Consider the following 15135-nt stretch of genomic DNA (forward strand, 5'->3'; position numbering starts at 1 on the left):
TTACTGCATCTCTCAACCTCCTCTTTGGTCTTCCTCAAGACCTCTTGCCTGGTAGCTCTAGACTAAGCATCATTTTGCCAATAGATTCATTAAAACAAAGAAGAAGAAGAAAATCAGCCATTGCATAACTTTTTTTTAAATTTTTAAAAATGATCTTCAATCAAACACATAAACTTTGAGCTCCTTAAGGCTCTTGAAAGAGCCATACCTGTATGAGCCCAACTACAGAACCAAACCAGGAACTAAGCAGAGCGAAATTACCTTTGGATCTTTTAAAAGTTTCTCTTTATATAAAAAAAAAAGTTTTTATTTCATTTTAAACTCTTAAATAATACCAATCTTTCTAACCCTTGTGCTATCTTGTGGTGTCCAGATGATCCCTCCCTTACATTGACGTGTTCTCCCTACCATGACAAAGGTGGATAAAGGTGGAAACATTTCATGTAATCCATGGACACCAGTGAAGATCACAAATCATTGAAGAAAAAAGGTTCAGGGCACTGTCTAGTGGGTCTAGATGACCCAACTCCCAACGTTAAGTCAAGAATTTTCCTCTGAAAAGGTCTAGCGTCCTGTTGATTCACTAAAAGACCGTGTTTCCTTATTTGTGAAACCAGCGCTATGGTAACCGCTTACAATGCACTTCACATCTCACATACTGAAACACAATATTGGTCCTTTTTTTTCATCGTTGTTTATATTTTCTTAGTCAACAGGCTTTTACCTCAAATGTATAACTTCTCAACTCTTAACTTATAAAATTATTGTGGCGTTGGGGGGATTCCGGCTGCCGCTGCTGCTGCGGCGGGGGTCTGGGTGTGGGGGTGGCTGGGCGCTCCTCCTCCTTATTTTCACATTCCACCATCCATTTTAGAAGAACATAAACACTCACCTGAGCACAGGTGTTAGCTCACCTTTGCACTTATAGTTTGCATGATTGAATGAATGAAATATTTCACACTAGTTGGTTTAAAGGCATAGGTATGCGTTCGTGAACACTATCTGTTTTGTGTACATGTTGACATGTGGACATTTTTGCAGCTAGCAGGTGTGTTGATAATATTTGAGTGTGTGTGGACAGGCCCCGCCCTTTTTGTACTACATTTGAACCGAACCGTAATGATAAACAACCAGTAAACCTGTCTGCTCTATGCTGCTTCATGGTCTTACCCCCCCCTTTCACTATCACCCCCCCCCCCCCCCTCTGACAACCCTCCCTCTGCTTCCCTTCTTTCCTTTTCCGTTCGGTCCAACACCAAAGATTTTCAAACATGGTTGAAATGAATAAAGTTTGGCCTCAATTACAAAAGGGGTTTGTTCAGTCATACCTTTGGTTTGTCTGAAGATTAATAACCCCTCTTGTTAAAGTAAAATATGTCCAACACAAGAGGCCCTCAGCTCTCATCTGTCTGCCTAGCTGTTGGACAGGACAAGTTAAAAAAAAAAAAAAAACTTATAAAATTATGCTTTTACTTTTGCAAAAAATCGACTCATAAATTCTACAAGTTCTACATTTTTTTCATAATTTCACATTATTTTGTAAAAATCAGTTTTCCTTTTTTTTAACTTTTACTCATAAAGCTACAACTTTAATCTTGTTAAATATGATTTTTTTTCATAATTTTACAATTTTAGTCTTGTAAAAATCATAGTTTTATAAAATAATGTTTACTACTTCTTATCGTAATTTTTTAAAACTTTTTTATTCATTAAGTTACAACTTTAATCTTGTAAAATTATCATTTCTTTTTTCTCATAATTTTAGGATTTTTAAAAATTATTTTAGCACTTTTTTTCTCCTCTGTCTATGTTTGACTTTTTTCCTCATAATGTTACTACATTATTGTCATATTTATTTTTATAGAGGCCTAATACTTCATCAAACCAGGAACTAGTCATAGCAACATTCTTAACTTATAAGATAATTACTTTTATCTTTGTTTTAAAAGGTTAAAAAACATTTTAATTCGTCTAAAAGAGCTAAGTGCTTACGGCTAACTCAAATCACATCGATAAGAGCTACAATTGTATCAAATTAGGAAGTAATTGGAGCAACAAAAAAAAATCCTTTAAATTCATTTAAAACTCTTTTAAAACAACAAGATAGCTTGTCTTATACCATTTTAAAGACTACATTTAACCTTTCAAAGGGCCAAATTGTAACGGCTAACTCACCGGATCTTGTTGTTGACAGCCGGAAATGACTTCCTGTTCCTGACCAGCAGTCGCCATTTTTATCTTTAAAGACAGGAACGTCAAAGTAAACTCTTACCGGAACATCTCTTTTGTTTTTGTTTTTCGTTCTATATGTCTTTTGCCACTAATAATCCGACTATAGTAAACGGCGAGCTTTAAATGTTGCAGCTAAAATGTACTGAAAATGATCAGAAATACCGCACGTTTGCGGTGCATTCACCAAAACTCGGAATTTGGAATGTTAAAAAAGTACTCTTTTTTTTCTTTTTCTTTTCGTATTGATGTACCAAAAATAAAATAATCAATATAAAAATACTTGATATTACTCAAATTTGTTGTGGAAAACGGTATAAAAGCTTTGATTTTGTTTAATATTAAAAATGTCGGTGTTCAGATTGGAATAAAAAGAAGGAGAGTAACAAAATTAAATCTGTACTTGAAGGCCACTACATACAATTTGCACATATTGCACGAATGAATATCGGTCATACATAAATGCAGGTGGAAAAAGTGTGGTTTGTACATTAAGTCTTAACAAATGTATCACAAATGAACAACGTTAAAACCATGGTAGAAGTAGCAAAGAAGACAAGTAAATCAGCGTAGAACATGAACTGTGCGTGATAATTGCACAGTTTTTATGTAATCCATTAGTGATTTTTTTGCCAATTACATAATTTTAAGTTGACATGTACTGTATCCATGATATAAATGTTACACATCGGTGAGTAAAATTTCTGTCAGACATACGTGGAAAGGTCGTGAAAAGCCACAAATCTGCGTATAAATTTCGCAGCAATCATACACAAATGCATACGATTTACTTTATAGTTGCTCATAAAACTGTGTAACATAAACTGTGTGACAATGCACATCTAAAAAAGATGGTCCGGTCATTACTTTAAATTCTAAAAATCGCTGCGCTGGCTTCTCACCTAGGATGGTTCAGGCTTCCACCGCGTGCGTAAATCTTTTGATAATGCACACTTCGTTGACCATTGTCCCTCACATTCATTCATTCATTTTCTTGACCGTTTTTCCCTTTCGGGGTCACGGGGCTGCCGGAGCCTATCCCGGCCACTTGTGGGCGAAGGGAGGGGACAACCTGGACAGGTCCCTCACATAAACTACATAAAACGCGTGAACTGCACAGTTCCCAACCGAACTAAATTTTTGAACAGCTCAAAACCGAATTCACGTTTGACCCGGATTAAGACATCCGCTCACAATGACGAACACTAGAAACACTTATGGAATACTTATATCACTTATGGATCACGAAAGACCAAAAGTTTATACGTGTAAAATGCGCAAAATGTACGTGGTTGCTGTGCGACACGGCCTTCAAGCCAAAAAAAAAAAACTGTACGGCCTTCAAAAACAGGAGTCTGTCCACGAATGTTTGTTCTATGATAAAAACAGCAATTGTTTTTATAAATAAAAGAAAAAAACAGAATGCAGCGGATTTATGAAACCTGTCAATAAGGCGAGATTGTGACAGGCTGCGGGAGCAGTGTGTCAGTGTCAGGAGGGCGCAGATAGCAGCCCGCATGGTCTCAGCATCTCAGTCACAGAGTTTGGCTCAGCAGCCTGTGAGGGGCAGGTGTAGAACCATCACCCTCCTGCGAGCTGTTTCATGTGTTAATTTCAGTTTGTAAATACTCCTCTAACATAGCTGTGTTTTTAACTAGTGAAACAGAGTTTTTTCAAGTTTTTGATTGGAGTCATTAAAGTAGAAGGGAATTATCATCTCCTCGTGTTGATTGAGGACAGACTGGTCTCAAAGAACTGTGATAACAGTTACGCAGCTTTCCAAATACAAAGCTGCAGTAGAACAGCACTGCTCTAAAGTATCTAAAAGGGCAAAACATGTTCAGGAATCTGTAAGGATTCAGTGGTTTGGTTTTCTTTGTCATGTTTTTGGTTTCCTTGTCAGTCACACCTTCAGGTTCATGATCCACAGCTGTCTTCAGTTCAGTTAATTGCCCTCAGTCTATTTAAGTGTCTTGGTTTCTGTTCTTCCTTGTCAGGTCATCTGCTCTGTTGTGTCACAGTTTTGTTTCCCCTCATAGTTTTGTCATGTTTCATTTAGCTAATTAAATGTTTTAGTTCCTGTCACCAAGCTTGGTCTCCTGCATTTGGGTCCTCCACCACCAGTTCGTGACAGAATCAAGTTTAAGCTTTAGAGACACTTTGCTGTAAAAATCAGACATTACAATAACCCCAATAAACCATAACAACATGTACACTACAACAGACACACCCGAGTACTCCAGTGAAACTGATTTCTCTGTAAAAGTTACAAAGATGAGATCCTAACAGGGGTGACTTTAGGAGTCAACTGCTTAAAAATGAATCCCATATTTGGTGTTTCACGGCAGATAGACTTTATGGTTCTATCACTGCTATTCTTTTCTGTGCTCAACTTTGACAGATTTAGTCCATGTAACTACTTGGTCATGTTTATGAGGATTTACTAGGTTAAAGTACTTTATTTGAATGTGTTTATTTTATCTGGAGGACACTTTTGTACATTTCAGACGATGAAACTCAACCGCCACTGATGTTCTGCAGACAGTCTGCAGACAGTCAGTACAACATTTGTACCCTTGAGGGTACTGCCCCAGTGACAAGCCATTGTACCTCTAAAGGTACAAATTTTGCACATTTTTTCTGACTCTATAGGATCCAAACATAGAGCAGTTTCTGTCTCTGTTGGAGCATTTCATAAATGTGACAATGGGAATATATTTAATAAAAAGGGTAAAACTGTCTAATTCCATCTAATTGATCAATTTTTTCATCTAGTTTTGTATTTTTTGCTTTGACTGCTTGAAATAAACCAAATCCAAATTAATGTGAATAATCTAACTTTAGTTTGGTCTATGTGTTGCTTTGTATTTGGAGAGACACAAAACCTTTTTTCTCAGGCTCGTGCACCATGTTTACTTAATACTAAATGTATGTGTGTAACTTGGTTAGCTCTAAGGCTTTTTACCTTGGTGTAATGGTACTCTCATCTCATTTGTTTTAAGGACCTAAATTCCTTCTTTTTTGGATAATATTTATTTTGTAGCCAGGTTGTACATCTTTTCCTGCGGGACAACGAAAATATGGTTTGTTTAGTTTTTTTGAGGATGGATTACCTGAGACCCAATTTGTGAATTTGAATGGATTAACCTTTTCAACTGCCTGAGGCCGACCAAGGGGACCGAGAGCAGGCAGATGGAAGATGAGTGTATGTCCTTGACTTTTGACAAATCAGCTACAAAAAACTCACAACTTTTCAATCTGGAAACTTAAACTGCACAGCAAATAAGAAAACCCCTGAGGAGTTGAGTTTCAGAGCCTAGACTTTCGGTGGAATAAAGCTGAATAGCCGGTACCACTTTCCCATTGCTTTAGTGAGATGACGTTCCATGTCCAAATGGTTTGGACCATCGAAGACCTTGACTGGTGTTCAAATCACTCAGCACTGGCCCCCTTTAGACCTGTGGGTGGCAGGCCGTCAGGGAAGCCCAGTCAGATGACCGCGAGCTCCAACACCAGGCCTGGCTCCAGGCTGGAATCCAAGAGACACGAACCTTGTTTTTTCATACTCCATAAGGGTCACGGTCACAGTTTAAATGTCAATATCACCAATAAAACTAGAATAAAATCTGTTAGAAGTCAAAGCTCTGTCTCCCCCTTTGGTCACCAGCGGCAACAGTCCCATGAGTACAGAAGGCACTTCTTCTCCCAGTAACCCCAGCGCTCACTTCCTGGATGCCACACACCTAACTCTCATTCACTCAATCAACCACAGCGTTCTCAAGCACTGTACTGAGCTAAGCTCAGTGCGATGTTTTGTTTCTGCCTCTCTGCCTTAAGGTTCCCTATGAGGGGAGCACAGATGTGTCTCACAGTTTCCTTGACGCTTGTACGACCACCTCAAGGGACGTCATGAACATGGAACGTACCAATGTTGTACCAATTTGAATCAAGAAATACTCATAAATGCAGTTTTAAGCTTAAGTTTCTCAATAAATATGTCCTCCATTGTGAGGAAAATGTCACAAAAACATGTTAAAAACACCATTTTCATTGGAGTGGGCCTTTAAGGACCTTATCTAAAACAAATTAAAAATTGACTATTGCATTAGTAATATGAAGATGATGAAACTTTTCCATCATGAAACGTGACTCATATCCAGTTTTGCAGATATTTGTATTGGGTTTTTATCCATGTAGCAGCTTTTTGCAGAATCTATCATTTGTTCTGATTTTTCTCACAAGCAGCCAAAGAGAACAGATTTTGACAGACCCTAAATGGTACTTTTGCACTGGTAATGTGAACCACAAGCAGACATTCATCAGGCTGCTGTCTGTCACCTCTCTGACATGCTCTGTGTATAATGAGAGCTGGACGTGAGGCTGAATTTCCAGGTGAGGTTCGATCATCTCATCATCGGCCGCAGTTAAAAGTTCCGCTCTCAGATCCGGAGACTCTTAATTCTCCTCTTCTGTCTGAAGCCCATTTAGAACAAAACCTGAGGGTTTGATGCTCAACAAAGAAGAAACAAAAAATGGTTTTGATCCACCAGAAAGACATGAAATTTGTTCCATCCATAATATCTGTTGGAAGTATTCACTCTTTGTGTTAGTTTTTCTTATATACTTTTTGCTGTTGTTTTGGTTCTTTTAGTTGCAAAGCACTTTCATGTTCTGTGAAAGTTACATATGAATAAACTACTTAATTATTCAACCTCTTTTAATGTCATATATTTTTTTTGTCGTTTAAATTGTTGAGTAAACATGGTAGTTTGTCCAGACAAACATGCAAAGTAACATCAGAATTGTTATGGATTTATTTTTATTTGTTGCTTAGATGTTTATTCTACGATTTCATTTAAGATCAGAAATAAATTTTCTTCAGGAAAAACGTTTAAAACGTTTATAACTTTTGTTTCTTTTTGCTTTAGATAAACAGTGGAGCAGGTCTTGGTTTTGTCTCTTGGTTGGTGATTTCTCTGGAGGGGAGGGGGCGCACGCGGCGGGCTGACAGCGGCCGCTGAGTTGTCCTCGTATAAAACGGCGCGCGGGGCGCCTTCAGCATCTCTCCTCCTCCGCCTGCTGCTCCTCCTCGCTGACACGCGCGTGATGGGGCGCACCTTCCGCGAGCAGCTCTGCTTCCTGCTGCTGAGCGTGTCCGTCCTCCGGGGTTGCTGCCGGGACCTGGAGGTAAGAGCCGAGCCGCGCCTCCGCTCAAAATGAAACTCCGCGCTGTTTATTGATTCATTTATTTTACAGAACAACGAAATCTCCGATGAGTTCTATTCGCTGTTCAACCCCGAACCCCGGCGGGACCCACCAGATGCGTTCGTGTACCGCAGACCTTTGCGTGAGTGCTTCTAGTAATTGGTTCAGTTTCAGCTTCTTACAAAAAACAAACATCGTTTTATCGCAATAAAACAGAAGTCTAAATTAAACGTGTTATTTGTGTTTGGTGGAGGTTTGAACACAGCACCTTCATCAGTCTCAGAAGTCCAACAGTATTATAAAATACAATAATTAAAGATACATTCATTTTTTTTTGTCCTCCAGAAGTTATTGATTTTAGATAAAGATAAAATAAAACTTTTTTTCGACAATTATAACTACCTTATTACTATTAGTCTTGATAAATTTTGTTACAGACTTATTAGAGGTTATTTCAGTTTATAATAATAATTATTATTTTAATTATATGGCGCCCAAGGTCGCCTTACAGGTACAGAACAATCATGAAACACAGTTACAAGAATAAAACAGTGTTAAAAAGAATATATATATATATAAATATATTATATATATATATATATATATATATATATATATATATATATATATATATATATATATATATATATATATATATATATATATATATATACAGCCTCAACAGTAACAGTAACAATGACTACAAAAATGAAAGTCTTTTTTTTCCTTTAAAATAATAAAGCTTAAGATTATCTCAAAGAATTGGTTTTATTAAAATATAAAAAATATATAATACAAAACCCAATTTTTACATTGAAAACAAAACGCTTACTTGGTCTTTACACTATTTTTCTTCCACCACATTAAGTTTTACTATGTAGTTGTTGTGTTTTATCCTTTCTCGTGCATTTCATCATTTTTTATTTTAAACGGCTTCTTCTTACTACATTTGCTGGTCATTTTACAGTTTTGAGTGTAAAAACACCAAATCAGTTTTCTTTCGTGATAAAACATTGTATTGTGTACCGGGACCTTTTACTCTTTTAAAGGGGAGTTTTGCCCCCCCCAGGCTGCATGGACATGGTGGCGGTGGAGGGTCAGTTCACCTTCACTGCAGAGACCCCCCACTTGAGCTGTGCCACCTTCCTCATGGCCGAGCCCAGCGAGCTGATCAGCGTGGAATTCGGCAGAGTGGACATCGACTGCAGCGGAGGAGACTTCATCACTGTGAGGAAAACCACGCGCTCTGAGACGAAGCTGTTGTTTGTGTGTTTTTTGTGTTGAACGCTGATCTTGTTTTCCTGCAACTGGGATTAAAAAAGCTTCCCGATTAGACAAAAAGCTCCTGAGCATCTGTGTTAAACCTGCTTACTGCAGGTGACCCGCCCTTGACTCTCCCTGTGTGCTAAAAATACCGCAAAGCTTTCTCTCAGTTTGTGCGTTTACGTGTGTTTAGGTGTTTGACGGGTGGGTGATGAAAGGGGAGAAGTTCCCCAGCTCCCAGGATCACCCGCTGCCTCTGTACGAGCGCTACGTGGATTACTGTGACTCCGCGCCCGCCAGGAGGAGCGTGCGCTCCTCCCAGAACGTGGCCATGGTTTTCTTCAGAGTCCACAGCGCCGGCAGCAGCTTCACCCTGACGGTCAGGAAACACGTCAACCTCTTCCGTAAGTTTCAACCCACAAGAGGGAGAAGCAGCTCAGGTTTGAGCAGCAGATGAGGGTGTGGAGCAAAGCTGCCACCAGAGAAAGAAACAAATCTGAGAGAAACCTTTTTCTCAAATCAATAATCTCCTTTAACGTTTCCTGTTAAGACCTGAGCTTTGTGTTGATGAGGAAGACTTTGGTCCTGACTGCCATCACTCCTCCATCCTCCACAGCCTGCAATGCCATCTCACAGTCACCAGAGGGCAGTTACACGATGGTGATCCCGCAGCAGCGCAGAAACTGCAGCTTCTCCATCCTCTACCCCGTGGCCATAGACATCTCTGAGTACAGGCTGGGACGACACAGCAGCTTCCCCAAGGTGAAGAAAGTCCTCCCCACCAGTGAAATATCACTTTTTTTGCTCAAGGTCGTCCTGATTTTGAGTGGCGGTTTTTGATATGGGCGATGTGGGCGGTCGCCCAGGGCGGCACTTCATAGGGGGCGGCATTTGCCGTGCCCGATGCGTTACAATGTACTATTATATTCAAAGAGGCGGCTTTCTGCTTTTAATTTGAAATTGCTTCAGCTACCGACACTTAACAATTTGATAATTTCACATCGGACTCTTAAGAATGTCTTGATCCTGTTTCCTCTTCACACTTATGGTGCAAAAAAAAAAAAAGAAAGATGAAATAACTCAGAGTGAAACAACGTAAAACAGGCACATGAAAAGGAATTAGGCAGAACAATCACCCGTGCTCAACCAAATTTCGACAAAAGCAGGCAATGGGGATTTTTTCCCACAATTACTTGCTCCGACACAGCAGACCCGACGCACACGTGACCACCGCCCTCTGCTGCAAGATGCTTGCGGCCACACCTCTTTGCGGTAGTCTTTGGAACGTAAGTCAAAAAACTCGAGAGGAGGGTGCAACTCGCCGTTGGCTGGCTGAATCACACTAACAGGTGATTGGGAGTTCTTTTTCTATCTGACAATCAACTCTGGGCCGCAGCTGCGCCTCCTGTCATAGAGACGGAGCCGCGTGTGTCAGAGGGAAGGGGAGGGGGAGGGGTTGTTACGGGGGGAGAAGGGAGGAAGCCCCCAGGCGCAGAGAGCGAGAGGAGGCAGGAGGTTGCAGGGGAACGGGGGCTTTAATAAACAAAACTAAGGACACAAAACCACTGCAGACGGCAGGCTAGAAACTCGAAACACTAAACACTCGAAACGGGGAGAGCAGACTAACATACTGACTAACATACTATGGACCAGCCCAGGAGGAAAAGAATGACAAGACTTAAATACATACAGACAACCGAGACACAGGTGAACACAATCAGGAAGGATGGGGAACCAAAGTTAAACTCACAACAGAAACGAAACAGGAAACCCTACAAAATAAGACAGGAAGTTATACTCAAAACATGCCAGAACAAAAAGGAAACAAACTACAACGGCAAAGAAACAGAAACCGTAACAGGGGTGGTGGGCGCAGACCATTTTTTATGGATTGAGTTTTTTTGGAGGATTTCTACTGTTGGTGTTGCACAAATTTAGGGAAATGCCAAATATTTTTGGAGTAATCCCACTGATGAATTCTATGATTTAGTCTTTAATGTTTTATAAGACCTAAACATATTAATCACAATAAGTTTTTTTTAGATCTAATCCCTCTGATATGTTTCACAAAGACACACACAGGACGTCACACATTAAGAAATTATTGCTAAAAATGAAGCAGGAGTCCAGCTCTAAAAAAAATGCTCTAAAAAATGAGAAAAGAGCAAAAAAAAAACGGAAATATTTGATTTGTTATTTCTTATTAATATTTCCAGGCTTTCTTTGTTTTGTTCTGCAGCATGTTCATATTTGTATAATTTTGACAGAATATATTTCTATGGAGAGCAAAATATTACAAGTTATTTAAGGTTTAACTTGTGTTCCTGTTTTTATTCATATTTATGTTCAAAAAGTTCAGTTTAAAAGGTTTAAAAGTTTAGCTTTAGTGTGTTCAGTAAATGAACCGGCCCAAACCTTAAGCGTGTTTTTAACTTAGATCCCTTGTGTGACTGAGTTTGACCCCCCTGTAATACGAGTCTAGAAAATTCATGCATTTTTTGTGTAAAATGGCTAAATAGCAGATAGGGAACACAACAGGATGTTGTCAAATTTTGTATGTGTGTGTGTGTGTGTGTGGGGGGGGGGGGGGGGGCTGTGGGGTTACTCGCCCAGGGAGTAAGTTAGTGTAGAACCGCCACTGCGTGGTGCAGTGGTAGGGCGGTCGACCTCTGATTGGAAGATTGCAGGTTCCATTTCTGCCTTCCCCGCCCATGTGTCGTAGTGTCCCCACCCTGCCTGTCGTGGAAGGCTGGCGCCAGTGTTCACCAGCGGAGCCGCCACCAGTGTGTGAATGGGTGATTGGCACTGTGACTGTAAAGCGCTTTGGGCCTTTGAGGAAGGTGCTTTATAAGTGTAATTTACCATTGGTACAAGAACAACAACACATGTTAATCCCTTCAGTATTGTAGAGTTACAATGAACATGAGATTTTAGACTCTTTATTAAAAATCACCTATTCTTTTATTTTATATCTTTTCAGTTCTTGTATCGGACCGTTTGCAGAGGCGAGCTTGTTGAGACACAACCACACTTACAAATCATTAAGCTGCAAAAAAGAGATCCAAAGGAGAAAAAAACTTTATTTTCAGTCACAAATTTAAACTAATATCTAAATATTAAAAAAAAAATTTCAGTCATCTTTTTTAACAAAACACTTCCTTTATTGCAAAACTCTGCATCTAAATTGAAGAAAAAAAAAAGGTTTTAAAAATGTCTTTTTTGGACTAAAAGATTACTTTAGAGAAGCTTTTGTGTGAAAAATTACCATGTTTCTACTCTTTTAGACAAAAATAGATGAAAAAACTAATAACCAGGTCCATAAACTAAGTACCGGTATGTATGAGTGCACATAGTCATGCATTGTGCATTATAAAGCTTTTATGAGCCATGAACATGAAAACCAGTCACTATGAAAAGAGAAATCCTTCAACTGTAGCAACGCGGAGGTAAACGAGGGCAAAGCTTCCTCTTCTGCTGTCAATTTACCCAAATCCAGTTGTTTCACTCTGACTAAAGAATCTCACCTACCTCGAACATTTCCATTTCCACAGAGGATCATGCCTGGATGTACAGAGTCGGAGGATTTCGTGCAGCTGCTGGGAGGAAACGGCATCGACACGTCTAAACTTCTCCCCATCACAGACATCTGCACCTCCTTCACTGGACCCAGTAAGATCTCACTGTTTGCTGACCTTCAAATGTGGGTTCACAAAAGTCTTTTTGGCACCAGATTCATCTGGAAGTACATTTTAAATTACATTTCTATCAGGGAAGTGCAATCATGATCTTTTTGGGGTTGGGAACCATAATCATAAATTGTATTTGAATTAATAAAGCGTAGGTCCATGGATCAATTTTGAAACGACCCCCCCCCCCCCCACAGAAAAAAAATCGAATGAATTGTTCTAAACTAATGTATCATACAGTCAATGAAAACAATGGTTTTATGTCAAATGGTTACAATAGTCTTCACTTATTATTTTTTATTGTATTTATGTATTTAAACTTTATTTACCCAGGAATTGTCCCATTGAGATTAAGAATCTCTTTTTCAAGGGAGTCCTGGCTTGGGGGGAAACAATAAAAGCCCTAAAGCCTTTTTAGCCCTAAAATTTCACGTAACATTTTTTTCTGTGCACATTTGGTATTGAAACAAGATCTGATCTTCACTGATTTGCATATTTTCCTTTTTTTCAACTGTTTGGGAAATCTCTAAATATCAATCCATTCTAGCTATGCTAGCCGACGGAGTAAATCCAAGTGCAGGAAGGTTATGACACTGATTCTCGAAATAATCCAGGTTTAATTAACCTCTGAACCAGAACAAACAGATCACTAGACGTAGGTTGTGTCCAAATTCCTTCCCTACTCACTATATAGTGCGTTGGCCATTTTCTAGTGCTGTCCGAATCTACAATTCCCAAATTAAGTGCCCTAAAAATTTCCCAGAAGCCTCTGTGAAAACCAGTGTGCGTCGATGCTTACTAGATCAGCAAATATAAACCACAATGCATTGTGTCAGAACAATTTTTTCCCCAAAAAAAGCAATTAAATGTATTTTTTTAACAAACCATCAACGTTTTTATCTTAAGCAGACAGTGGACTCATAAATAATCGTCACAAAACGCTCATATCAATAAGATTTTTACTTTGTTAAATTGATGACATCATATCCGCCGTTTAAAAAAAAAGTAATGAGCATGGCGTCTGAATTGCTTTTAAAATTCAGGGCACTACATAGTGCCGCACTTTCATGATTTTTTTTGCTGTATAGTTATTCAAGTCATAAACTGAACAATCAGATGCCTCAATGAAAATAGGTGGAGCCTGCTGGACCCCACGTCGAATGCTCAAAATTTATGATGTACAGATTTAAAGTGGAAGGGGTGTGGCCTTCCACAAGCTCACTCCTGATTAGTGTGAGTGGTTACCATGCAAACTCAGACCAATCACTGCCTACTGATGACATCTGACTCCCACACGGCAAAAAAAATGGCGACTGAGTTAACCTTGTTTTGTTGGCGCTTGAAGGAAACCATTTTCTACGGATGGCGTCACGTCAATGACGGTTTTGAAGTGAATAATTACAAACTGCTCCACGAGGGACTTTAGAATCTTTGCAGAAACTCTTTTTTTTTCTCGTTCACTTGAAAATGAAAACCCAAAAATGCCCTCAACTGTTCCAGATTCACAAACAATAATAAGGAAAATGGAAAATGCTCACAATTTTCACTTTGACTTGCAAGAATGACATCCTCATCAGATTGGAGCTTTAATTTGCCCCACATCTTTATTATCACCAGAGGGTGATAATAAATGGAGAAAAAACCCAATAAAGGAATTGTCGGGGTGTTCTTCATGCAAGATGTGGGGCAAATTAAAGCTCCAATCTAATGAGGATGTCATTCTTGCAAGTCAAAGTGAAAATTTTAGTGTTATTATTGTTGGTCCTCAAAAGTACTGAAGGTGTCATGAAAATGTCCCATCTCCTCCTCTTCCTCCTGCAGCCCACATGAAGATCGGCTGCGACAACACTGTGGTGAGGATGGTGTCCAGCGGGAGCTTCGTCAGCCGGGTGTCATTCAGCTACAGGGCGTTGGACAGCCAGGAGCTGCAGACCATCAAGCTCAACAACGTGGAAGATTTCTGTTTCAACAACTGATGCCGGCTCACGACTTAAGCCGCAGAAGCACCCAAAGACACTCAAAGAGTAGAAACGATGAGCATCTTCATCCTCGGTTTGTGTTTCCATCCTCTGTCGGCCTCACTGAAGTGTCCTTTTGTTTGTTGTTGTTTTTCCTCATGCTCTGTACATATTGTGTGTGTCGTGGGATCCCTTCTGGCTTTGTAAAGCATCCCTGGTGGAGGTCGGTGAGGAAGACGGGATCAGCAGAGTCATGGGTAAAAGGGCATTTAGAGACAGACATGGTGCCATTATGCAGTCCACTTTGATAATAGGAAGACATTTTTGTAATAAAATCATACAGCATGGCAACACACTCTGTCTCAGTCTGCTTCCTCATGCTAGTCAAACAGCGTTGGGCCTCAGTTCTGATCCATGCGTCAGTGTGGTGGGACCAGAGTGACCTGCTTCCTATGGGAGGCAGGAACAAAATCTTGCTTTATTTGTCAAAACCCACACTTGCTCACACCTGTTCTTTCCCCTTCACGGTCAGAACCACAGGCTCCAAATTAACTGACTGGCCACGCCCAGATAGAAAGCCAATTTAAAGAGCCACTCTGATCTTTTGATCTGTTATCAAAGCGGTCCCAGTGGTCTTTTAATGATGACATTTTTAGCCTAAATTAAAAAAAAACGGCGTCGTTTTCCAGGACACAGCTTCTGCAGTGCAACAGGAGTTTGTTGGAAATTCAACCCGGGAGTTGTGGGCGGAGCTGTTGGCGCGGAGTAGGTCCACCCTCATTTCCCATCATCCA

General features: G+C 39.8%; 2 protein-coding genes across 2 annotated transcripts in view; one reads left to right on the top strand and one right to left on the bottom strand.

Annotated features, from left to right (window-relative positions):
* pde8b (phosphodiesterase 8B) overlaps positions 1-2376 on the bottom strand; it is a 57322-nt gene extending 54946 nt beyond the window's left edge. Inside the window, exon 1 of the mRNA XM_020707479.3 lies at positions 2176-2376. Coding sequence (XP_020563138.1) covers positions 2176-2232 — 57 coding nt within the window. The 5' untranslated portion in view covers positions 2233-2376. The remainder of the gene's footprint in view (positions 1-2175) is intronic.
* A 4860-nt stretch (positions 2377-7236) lies between these two features.
* Positions 7237-14696, top strand: crhbp (corticotropin releasing hormone binding protein). The gene is made up of 7 exons (XM_004074502.5): positions 7237-7416; positions 7486-7576; positions 8504-8661; positions 8891-9101; positions 9314-9459; positions 12249-12366; positions 14205-14696. The coding sequence occupies exons 1-7, from the start codon at positions 7336-7338 to the stop codon at positions 14357-14359; spliced, it is 960 nt and encodes a 319-aa protein (XP_004074550.1). The 5' UTR covers positions 7237-7335; the 3' UTR covers positions 14360-14696.
* Positions 14697-15135: the final 439 nt, after the last annotated feature.

This window comes from Oryzias latipes, chromosome 12 (genome assembly GCF_053564925.1).
Source record: "Oryzias latipes strain Hd-rR chromosome 12, Olatipes_Hd-rR_3.1".
NCBI classification, from domain to species: domain Eukaryota; kingdom Metazoa; phylum Chordata; class Actinopteri; order Beloniformes; family Adrianichthyidae; genus Oryzias; species Oryzias latipes.